Source organism: Vicugna pacos, chromosome 35 (assembly GCF_048564905.1).
Source record: "Vicugna pacos chromosome 35, VicPac4, whole genome shotgun sequence".
Classification (NCBI taxonomy): Eukaryota; Metazoa; Chordata; class Mammalia; order Artiodactyla; family Camelidae; genus Vicugna; species Vicugna pacos.
The window spans coordinates 32,907,324-32,919,200 of record NC_133021.1 but is presented as its reverse complement, the minus strand read 5'-3'; the positions used below and the strand labels follow the sequence as shown (position 1 = coordinate 32,919,200).

At 46.8% G+C, this 11,877-nt stretch overlaps 1 protein-coding gene across 1 annotated transcript; it reads right to left on the bottom strand.

Moving 5' to 3' along the window:
- Positions 1–556: 556 nt before the first annotated feature.
- Positions 557–10,341, bottom strand: TUBAL3 (tubulin alpha like 3). The gene is made up of 4 exons (XM_031670878.2): positions 10,317–10,341; positions 5,475–5,718; positions 3,289–3,437; positions 557–1,963 (listed from the first exon to the last, which is right to left on the bottom strand). Exons 1-4 carry the CDS (start codon positions 10,317–10,319, stop codon positions 1,019–1,021), a joined length of 1,341 nt encoding a protein of 446 aa, XP_031526738.2. The 5' UTR covers positions 10,320–10,341; the 3' UTR covers positions 557–1,018.
- Positions 10,342–11,877: the final 1,536 nt, after the last annotated feature.

Below are 11,877 nucleotides of genomic sequence, written 5' to 3'. Positions count from 1 at the left end.
GTTACCTTCAGGTGTTCACCTGGACCAAAAGCACTGACCATGGGGAGGCCGAGAGAGTTTACCTGGAGGATGCAGGATGAAAGGGAAGCCCCGCAGACGAAGGAGGCACCTGAAACCCACCTGAGCATCTTTCAGGATCTAGTTCACCTTAATTCCAACCAGTGGACTGAGCATCACGGACTTTTAAATCTGGCTAGTGGTTTTAATGCATGTTCGTCCACTTTAAATTATTACTTGTCTGTACATGGGACAGTTTGGTCTTCAAAATTAATTCCATTAAGTGGTTTTGAACTTAAATCCTCAGGTGCCCCTCCCCCCAATCCCCAGATCTTCTCTTTTAGCAAGCTCATAGTGAAGCTCAGAAACCTGCATTTTTTCCCTAAATCTCTTAAGTGGTTCCGATGCAGGGTCCTGCCGGCCACACTTTGAGAAAATGTCCTCGAGGACAGATGAGATGAACGAAATTACTTTCACCTTCAGATCTGCAGGACACAGAGATGCAGATTTTTGAAAAACCCAAGAATATTCTTGTCATTTATTTGTATAAAGAACAAATCAAGACCTTAAGGTGGAAGAAGGAAGAGACGCGTTCTGAGAATATCCATTATTTAATCAAGGTACAAAACACAGACAGGGCGGAAATAACACCAATAATCATTATGTGCTGTTTTCCACCTCAGGAACAAAAGGGAAGGCATTCACTTTAGGGTTTCACAGCCACTTGGTTGAAAAAGCAAAGGACAAAGCCAGGTTTCTATTCCAACCAGGAAAAAAAAAAAATGAGACCCGCAAGTTCAAAGGACTCCAAACCTGGGAAGGTTCACGGGGGCAGCGCTGAGTGACACTCAGAGACAAGGAAACACGTGCTCCTTGTTACCTTCAGCCCCTTTGATTGAGCCTGGAACGCGGGGCCTTGCTTGACTTGATTTCCTTTTTCTTCTCATCAAGGGAACTCTACCCATTAAGTGCACAGCGTGACACTTCAGCTTAACATTCATTTTCACCAGTCAGCCTGGCGTCAGGAGCTCTGCCCCACTTCCTCGTAATCCCTCTCCAGGACTGCCAGGTCCTCCCTGGCCTCTGTGAACTCGCCTTCCTCCATGCCTTCCCTGATATACCAGTGTAGGAACGCCCTCTTGGCGTACATGAGGTCGAACCTGTGGCCCAGGCGGGCCCAGGCCTCCACCACAGCCGTGCTGTTGCTCAGCATGCAGACGGCCCGCCGGACCTCCGCCAGGTCCCCTCCCGGCACCGCCCTGGGCGGGTGACTGCTGATGCCCACCTTGAAACCCGTTGGACACCAATCTACAAACCGAACAGATCTCCTTGTCCTCATGGCCTCAATCGCTGCGTTCACATCCCGGGGGACCACATCCCCTCTGTAGAGCAGGCAACAGGCCAGGTACGTCCCCAGGCGAGGGTCACACTTGACCAGCTGGTTGGAGAACTGGGAGCAAGCAGCGGTGAGGTCCGACACGGACGGCTGCTCGTGGTGGGCGTGGTCGGCAGAGATGATGGGGGCCAGGCTTGTCAGGGGGAAATGTATTCTCGGGTAAGGTACGAGGTTGGTCTGGAATTCGATGAGGTCCACATTCAGGGCCCCCTCAAACCGAAGGGAAGCGGTGATGGAAGAGACTGCCTGACTTATCAGCCCATTGATGCTGGCGTAGGAGGGGCGCTCGACATCCAGTTTGTGGTGGCATATGTCATAGATGGCCTCGTTGTCCACCAGGAGGGTGCAGTCCGCGTGCTCGAGGGTGGAGTGCGTGGTGAGGACGGAGTTGTAAGGCTCCACCACCGCGCTGGAGATTCTGGGGGCCGGATAGACAGAGAGCTCCAGTTTAGTCTTCCCGCTGTATTCTGCCGAGAGCTGCTCCATTAAGAGGGATGTAAACCCTGACCCAGTGCCTCCTCCAAAGCTTCGGAAAATCATAAATCCCTGAAGTCCGCTGCACTGTTCCGCCTGGGGACGGGAAATGAGGCGAGAAGACTCAGCCAGGCAAACCCAGAGGCAGTGGTGACGGGGGGGCACGGCCAGGTCCCCAAAACGGAGAAAAGCTTTCAGAAAGGGCTGGTTTATCACTATTAACTGCACAACAAACACGGTCACTTTGAGACATACTCAAGTGGTTACTTCTGCAAAGGATAAATATTCAACTGTCTTTTGTTTCCCTTCATGAATTTACATGTTCGCGATCTAAAGTAAGGTCTTCATTCTAACAAAAGAAAATATTGAAGCAATATATTCCCCTCCCCCCTCCACGGAGGAAGAAGCCTTCACCGCTACACCCAGTCTGCTGTGCTGGGGTAAAAGGCACTGGATTCCGTGGTGATTATGCCAAAGACCAAAGTATTTACCAAAGGATTCTCCAGACACGGGTCCTTAACAAACAAGAATCAACTGTCAGTAAAACAGAGGGACCGATCTCCAGGTAGGATGTACCTGCTGTCAACTTGGCACATTGGAACCTGACACGTCTGAGGGGGCTCCGGAAGTCTCCGACAGCAAGATAAGCCGTGAATTAGCAGAAGCAAGAGCAGACGCTGGCCAGCCATTAAAAAGAAGGAAACCCTGCCATTTGCAACAAGACGGGTGTACGTGGAGGGCAATCATGCAATGTGAACTAAGTCAGACAAAGACAAACACTGTATCGTCTCACTTATATGTGGAATTGAACAAAGTCCAACTCAGAAACAGAGTAGAAAAGTAGTTGCCAGCAGCTGGTGGGTGGGGGAAATGTTGAGCCGTTAATCAAAGGGTATAAACTTTCACTTCAAAGATGAATAGGTTCTGGGGACTTAATGGGCGGCGTGGTGACTCTCGTTAATGACACTGTATGTAGACTTGAAAGTTGCTGAGAGCACAGATCTTACATGTTGTCACCACACACACACACACACACACACGCACACACAAGGTAATTACGTGAAGGATGGATGTATCCCTTTGCAATCTACACATGTGCCAGATCATCACGATGTACACCTTAACTTCACACAATGCTGTATGTCAATTGTATCTCAATAAATCAGGGGGAAATAAAGCAAAACCCTGCATCATGAGTGTAAAAAGAAAAGCAGGAGGCGATGCAGGCTGTGCAGTGAGTACAAAGGAAGCCTGATGCATGGCCGCGTCACGACGCCCAGCTTGGAGTGTGCGAGGGGGCCCCCGGGTGAGCGGCTGGGAGGCGATGGAGCTGCAGGTAGGAAGCTGGTGCTGCCCGGGCGGGTCCCGCGTGAGCCCAGGCCCTCACACCCAGCCCCAGGGCAGGAGGGGGAGCTACTTGCCAGCTTTCGGATCCTCTCCAGCACCAGGTCGATGACCTCCGGCCCCACAGAGTAGCGACCTCGGGCGTAGTTGTTGGCAGCATCCTCCCTGCCGCTAACAAGCTGCTCGGGGTGGAAGAGGGAGCGGTACCTGCCCGAGTGGATGCCGTCTGCGGGGGGAGGGCTGGTCAGCGCGTGCCCCTCCAGTGCACCGCCAACCCTGCTAAGTCTCACAGCCCCGTCCCCGAGCCCCTGCTCTCCCCCAGTGTTGTGGGAAAGAAACGGGTTTAAACTGCTGAATCGGCCTTCCCTGGTCTAGGAAAAGGAAAAGGTACAATTATTCCCACATAAATTGAAAGCCTGTTTCTCCATCATACACCCTTTATTGGCTTCCCAGGGCTGCTGGAAAATTGCAGCACACTTGGTGCTTAAAATGAGAGGCGTATTGTTCAGGAGGCCAGAAGGGCAACATCAAGGTGTTGGCAGGGCTGGCTCCTCCGGAGGCTCCAAGGCAGAAACCGTCCACGACCCTCTCCCAGCTTCTGAGACTGTGGGCAGTTCTGGGAGTTCCTTGGCCTGCGGCTCCACCCCGCCAGTCTCTGCTCCCATCATAAAGGGCCCCCTTTCCCTGTCCATGTGTCCTCTCTTCTTCTTATAAAGATACAGATGGTTGGATACGGGACCCACCCTATTCTGGAATGACTTCATCTTAACTAAGTGTATCTGCAAAGACCCCATTTCCAGATAAAGTCAGAACCTGGGGTTCCAGGTGGGTGCACATTTACGGGAGACTCCATTCAACCCCCAACACGTGCGTGGCACTTTGGCATTTTAAGACAAAGACCCAACTGTGTGCTAGGAAAGGTTACCAATCTAACTCGGGGGCACTATGCTTCAAAAGAGGCTTGAACAGAGAAGGTGTGGCAAACTCGAACGCCCACCGGACTCTGCAGTTAACACAGACGCACGAAGCAGGGATGTTAAGAGGTTGGCAGGATTCGCTACAACCATGGACAACCCTTGCTGGTTTCATTCGCTTCCCATATCCGGGGCAGCAGGAGAAAACAAGAAAACACAGCACTTCTGAGGCTGTGTCCCACTCCCGCCCCGGAGAATTACCCGAACGGCAGGATTCCTGAAGACCGACTCAGCGGTGTTTGGGGGCTGGCGGGGCTCTGGGATCGCTGCCCTGGTCACGTGGGGTGCACGTTGCACAGTTAAAGGCAGGTGCTCGAGAATCAGTTTCCTGGGTTCATAGCTGGCCCTCCTCCCTAAGCCCTACAGCGGTTACTTAAGAGTCTCTCAGCCTCGATTATTTCATCTCTGCCGTGAGGATAATGACAAGACCCTCCCTGGGTTATCATCATGAGGACTAAGTATGACCAAGGGGCACGATGCATGGCCCATGTGACAATTATAAACAATAATGATGAAACTGGCTTCGTGACACGTGTATATGCAGAGGTGCCCACAGGCCTTGGCACCAGATACCTGCAGTGAGTCCGAGAAGCTCACAGCCTAAGAGGAAACATGCTCATTTCCTAAGAGCAAGGTGGTCCTCTCAATACACCTTGCCCTCCTGTTTATGACCATGAGCTTCTAAACCACAATTCTGCGCACCCCTAAATGTTTAAATTTAATAAAATTGAGTTGAAATTACTATTAACTAATCCACAAACAGCAAAAAAAAATCAAAGTTGGAATTTTTTAAAAGATATATTTCTAAACAAGTGGGCATATCATTCCAGATGGACCACCTGCTTCTCACCTGAGGCTCCAGGCGGAGCCCAGTCTAAGGAGGGAATTTATGGAATTTATGGAAGCCCGCTTCTTCCTGATAATATCCAGTTGAGTTCTTGAGGGTAGCTAGGTCCATAAATTCTTTCAGTTAAATCCACTTTCTGGGAGGTTAGTGATACAGCAGCATCGTTCATAAGTACACAGACGGCCCACTCTAATTCCCAGCACGTTCCCACTCTGCTCAGCGACTCGTGCACCTGGCCCGTCACACAGGAAAAGAAGGCTAAGCTAGTCCTCCCTTTGGGTATGTCTGTCATGCTGACCACCCTTAATGGCCACCAAGTGATCCTGTAAATTTGGAAAAGGGCCACACGATCCTGATCAGATATGTTCATATCATCTGATGATCCCGCCCACTGACACCCGACATGTCCATTTTGACTGGGGGCCTGGTTAGGGCACATTACCTACAGCAGTTGGCTCCAGGTCCAGGAAGAGTGCTCTGGGCACATGCTTCCCAGTTCTTGTCTCACAAAAGAAGGAATCCAAGGATGCCTCCGGAGGGTCTGTTTCAGCACCTGCCGCCTGATCCTTCCTGCTGTGGAGGCGAACACCATCCGGCTGGATCCCATGTTCCAGGCAGTAGAGCTCCCAGCAGGCAGACCCAATCTGGACGCCAGCTTGGCCCACGTGGACAGAAAGGCACTCCCTCTGGAACGAGCCGCGGTAAGTTAGAACTGAGCACGCCTTCTTAACATGGCAACACCAGCTACATCACTCCGCAGTCTGCCGCCCATCCCTGACGGAAGCTAGGCCAGCGCAAGCCAGCAAGGGAACTTTATTATAAGGCTGATGAGAAGTGTCTCACGGAAACCGAAAATCAGGTACAGGTGAGCTCCAGGAACAGCTGAGCCAAGCACCCCAGCTCAGACAACATAAATCAAGCACCTATTGTGTAACGGGCTAAGAATGAGTTAAGACATATCATGTATGTATCAAATCAAGCTTTCTCACCCAGAAAAAGAAAATCAGTTGTTAGAAAGAAATAAAACAAAAATCAACGTATAGCCTGACACATATTAAAACCCACTGCTGTAAGTTGAAGTTGTTACCTTTTCATAGCTTGAGATTTTTACATTTACTATCCATACGTGCTCTAAATAAGGAAGGATGTTCTAAGCTTAAAAGTAACACAAAGTTTACCAAAGAAGCATGCTAGAGATTTAACAACCCCAAAATGTAAAAACTCTACACCGTAATAAACAAGAATGCCGATGGATATAACAGGGGATTTCCATATAGCCCTTCATATATGAGAGCTGTAGATAAGGCAATTTTATATACAGCAATTCAAAAAAAAACGAGACATCTAGATAAATAGGCAAATGACATGCATGACTGAAGCATCAGGCTGCACACCAGAAGCTGACACCACACTGTAAACTGACTAGACTTCAATAAAATATATATATTTACAAAAACAATAGGCAAATGACATAAACAAACGAATTACAAAAGAAAGAAATCATCTAAAAGACGTAGATTCAAGCACAATGGCATTCACAGCATCATTATTTATAAAAGTAAAAACCAAGAACCAATCTACGTAACCATTCACCTGTTGTTGGGCCCTTAAAGGAAAGTGCATTAATACAATGGCATGTTATGCTATCCTTAAGTATTTACCCCGCCTCCAAAAAAAATTGTATGACATGGGAAATGCTTATGTTAAAATATTAAGTAAAAAAGCATATAAGTTATGTGATTGTCTATAAAATATGATGTCAAATACATTTAAAAATAAGCATAGGAAAAGGTCTTCAAAATGCAGCAAAATATGAACTCTCCTTGTATCTGGGTAACGATTTTTTTTCTTTTCTTCCTGTTTAAACTTTCCTATTTTTCTTCACCCTCATTAGCCTCCACTCTCCTCTCCCACTTTTAAATCACCATTCACATTTTTTTTTAAGGCAAAAAACTTTTTTTTTCTTTTTGGTAATTTAAACAGACACAAATATCTATCCATCTAAGAGAGAGTTAAAAGAGAAGAAGTTAAATTTCTAAAACTCGAAAGGGACAGCGATTGCTGACTTAATAGAGTTACATTTTGATTGTCAGTGGTCACGGAGCAAGTCTACGCAGGGGGCTTGCAGGGTGAGAAGCCTGTTTTCTGCCTCATCAGGACCCTTCAAGCTGTTTGCCTGATAAGCCAAGAGGCAACCCTGCCCTCCTCCACCCACGGCTGCACTTTCCCAAGGCCTGAGATGCCACAACAAAAAGACCACCAGTCGGAGGGAGGGACCTCTGGCCGGTCACACCCCAGCAATCTGACCTGGACTCTGCTCCTGCTCAGCCCCGTGAACCCTGCACTTTGCCTCCTTGATTCACCGGGCGCAACACAGTGCTCTGCGCTTTCCGAGGAATTCAAGTTCACGACTTGAGTGGACTGTCCCTCTCGTTTCTTTTCTGTGCAACTGTCTCTCACGACAAAGGCAGTGAACTCGGTTTAGGAAGCACTTCACTTAGTACCAGCCAATTTTCCAACCTCTACCCAGCACAGAAAAATCAAAACAACACATTCCATCATAAACAGCCTTCTCACACCCCCGTCGGCAAAGCACCATTTCATTCTGCCCTCCTGATAGATTTAAAATGATCTCAGTACATTAGCTACTATAATCAGATCAGAACTTCCCTACATCCCTAGATTTAGGTCAGAACTTGGAGGGGGGAGGCATTCGTTGTTTCTACATCATTAAAACTACATACATGTAATTCCTCTGGTAACATCTGTCCACAGCTGTTTACCGCCAAGTCCACGGGGCATGCACACACTTGCTCACAACAGTCACAGTAAAAATAATCACCAACATAAAAAAACAATTGTTACCGAAGGCAAGTTCGTGTGCCCGATGCACCATGAGGCCAAACAAACTGAAACATTGAAGTTTGGAGCAGAGAAGCGTTTATTGCAGGGCCAAGTGAGGACGACAGGGTGCCTCATGCCCAAGAAAATCCCCGAACTCCCCGAAGGGTTTCAGCAAAGCCTATTTAAAGCTCAGGTGAGGGAGGGGGGTCACAGGGTGCCTGATCAGCTCGTGCACAGTTCTTTGATTGGCTGGGGTCCAGGTAACAGGGCGGTCAACACTATCAACCCCCAGGCGCCAGAAGGTCTGAGGACCATGTGCGCTCCACCGTCAAGGAGTTAATTTCTTCCCTTTGGTGGCAGTTTTAAGCATCTGAAAAGCTCAGGAAATACACAAAAGATACTATTATGGGGTGCTTCAGAGACGAGCTGCAGCAGAGGATGTGGGGGAGGGTCTGACCCTTGAAGGCCCCGCAGGGTCCTGCTCAGGGACACAGTCGCTGCTCTTCATGGGGTCTGTTGCCCAAGTGGTTCAGACGTGGGAGTGACACCGAGCTTTGTGAACTCGGCAGGAATGCTTAGCCCAGGAAGGACCAGTCTTGCCCATCCCGATTTGAGAAGCAGTTGCGTTTATCACATAACTGGGTCCCTGGGGGGAAAAAGAAAGCTATCTCCACCTTACTCTTCTCTTAGCCTTTTCCTCTTTCCAAACCATCTGTTAAAGTATTAGTCACACTAGGAAATAAAGTGACTGTAAAATGCCCGCTGAGTATGAATAGTGATGTCACAGCGTATGAGCAGATGCTGTTTAAGCTTATTGGAATTACTCGGACAGCACAGTTTTCTAACTACGTTTTTATTTTGAGATAAATATGAATTGTCGGTTCACGTGTGGTTGTAAGAAATAACACAGAAAGAGCTCAGGTTCCCCTTCCCCATCTTTGCCCAGGGGAAATACCTTGCAAGATCTCACCCAGAATATCAAAACTGATGCAGTCAAGACAGAGTGTTTCCATTGCTGCAAGGATCCCACATGCAGAAAGGCATGATTTTTAAGAGCAAAAAAAATGAAATAAACATCCTTAAAATGTTGGCGAGAGAGTCCAACGGGGTGAGAAGATCAAAGACGAAAAGCATTTTGAACACTTGCTTCCATTTAAGAATTAAAAATTTTAAGATACTAAAAATTACCATGATTGGCACATAGAAATTACACTGTTGGTAAAAAAGAGAAATTGGTGCAGCCACTGTGGAAATCAATATGGGGGTTTCTCAAAAGACTAAGAACTGCCATATGACCTAGCAACTCCACTCCTGGGTATGCATTCGAAAAAATAAAAACACGAGTTAGAAAGGAGACATGCACCCCAGTGTTCACAGCAGCATTATTTATAATTGCCGAGCTATGGATGCAACTTAAGCGTCCATTAACAGAAGAAAGGATAAAGAAGATGTGGTATATTTCTCAGTCTGGAATACTACCCAGTCACAACAAAGAACGAAATGATGCCATTTGCAGCAACAGGGATGGACTTGGAGAACATTATGCTAAGTGAAAGCAGTCAGAGAAAGACAAATACTGTATGACATCATGTACACGTGGAATCTAAAAACATACAAGAAACTAGTGAATATAACTAAAAAGAAGCAGACTCACAGATACAGAGAACAAAGTAGTGGTTACCAGCAGGTGCACTATAGGGGTGGGCGCTTAAGAGGCACAAACTATTAGGTATAAAATAAGCTACAAGGATACAGTACATTGTACAAGACAGGGAATATAGCCAATATTTTATAGCATTTATAAATGGACTATGACCTTTGAAAATTGTGACTCACTATACTGAACACCAATAATTTACATAATATTGTACAGCAACTATACATCAATTTAAAAAACAAAACCCAAGAGGTTGTAAGGAAAGTGGATCTTAAGAGGTGACCCCAAACAGAATTATTGTAACTGTATTCATTATTGCCCCCAAAGAGTCAGACTCCAGAGGGGACAAGACAGGGGTTCCTGCAGTTCACCCTGCCACACATTTATGAGCTTAGCAACGTGACTTGGGTCTGAAGTCCCCAGAAACTCTTGGGAGCATACCTCAAACACAAGCTTTTGATTTCCACAGAAAAATCAGCACCCTTGGTCTAAAGCAAGCGTAAAAACTATAAGAAGAAGCTCTTGCCTGGGTGCTCCCGTTAAAGGCAGTGAGCAACTGCTGACCAGTGAAGCTGCTCCCAAAAGCAGCAGCATTACAGATGAACAGAAGAGATTCAAGTCTGACCCAAAGGCAGATATGGAAAGAAACAAATGTCTCTAAACACTTCTTCTCTTGGACTTAAGAATCTATTAAGAATTGTCCTGTGGGGGCAAATGTGAAGAATACAATTTGCTACATCACAGCGACACTGTCAACGACACACAAGCCCCAGAGCCACTTACCATGCTGATCTGAAGGTGCCCCCACGCCCCGGGGTAATCACCGAGGAGCCTGCCCAGGTGAGCTTTATGCCGGGGCAAGAAGTGACCCCACCCGAGGGCCCAGACACAGCTTCCACTTAAAGCAACACCACTTCTTTTCAGGGTTTCCCTTCACTGGGCTCAAAGCAGCTCTAGCAGGCCTGACAGCCTGGGATCAAGGCTTGGCGCAACTATGGATAAATTCGCTGTGGGAATGATGGCAAGTTCCCAAACAACTGATCATCTCTGATTGCACCATCAAAAAGCTGAGGACGGACTCCAACTCTGAAGATTCCACCTAAGCACTAGGTTAAAAGGACGAGATTGCTGTTTCTGGGAGTAAAAACGTCAAATGGCAGCAATTTCATGGGGCACAGTCTAAGGCCCTGCATCTTATGAGGCTCTGTCTGAGCAGAGCCCACCTTCCCAGACGACACGTCTGTACCGTGTTACTGCTACAAAGCCATACTCTTGTCTCTAACCTGGGGCGGAGGTAGAAGAGAGCTGGTTCTTAGCTATGGGCATCTTACAGTCTATTTTCTTACTCTTTTTAAAGCTAAAACTTTTGGTCCTGTGTGTTGTAATTGTAGTGCAAGTTTGGTACCTCAAGACTTTAAAAAAATACACAAAACACAAGAAAGTAAAAAAAAAAAATTTAATACCCAAAGTGTGACCACCTAAAGACATCTGAATACACTGATGTCATCATTTCCTCTGTTAAATCTCTGCGTTCATAACTCTGAACATACTGATGCCATAGTCCAAGTTTTTCTTTAAAAATTACAGTATTCTATCCCACACTTCACAGTTAACTTTTATTGGCTCAAAATATTCTTTCCAGTGGTTCAATCATAATTAGCCATTTTCCTATCATTGCTTATTAAGATGGTCTTTTATCTGATATTATAAACAACAATGCCATTAATAGCTTCATGTTGTAGGGGAAATAAAACTGTTCTTCTGCCCTCTTAGCAGGGCAGGAGAGTTAAAACGGCAGAAAGTAGATTAATAGGAGAAAAGCAGAGAGATGGTTTCCTATACACGGGAGACCTGGTGTGAAAATTAAGACCCAAAGAGGCAGGGAAACCGCGGTGCCTATGCACTGGGTCGGACAAGGCGAGGGAACTGTGGGAAAGTAACCAAAATACACGGGGAGACGAAAGGAAGATATGAGTTATTCAAACAAGGTCTGCTGGTGCAGAATTCTCTGTCCTTTGACTCCCGCCAGCTGTGGTGGTAAGAATGGTTCTGGCCTCCTGGTGGGGGAGGGCGGCTATCGTCTCCTGCTTTCAGGAAGAAAGGGGGGAGGTCAGAAGGGTTCTCTTTAACCTGGTGCTCTTCAAGTGCCTGTAGCTCAAAATAATCCTACTGCCGAAGTATATTTGGGGGTGGCACATTTTGCCACCCTTCAATGTATATATAATTTTATTTGTTAGGAAAGGTTTCTAGAAAAGGAATCAGTGTCAAAGGAAAGGTTATTTTTAAAGGCTTTAACACACTTTGGGTTACGCAGTCGTTTAAACTAAAGAAGTTGCTATTTAAC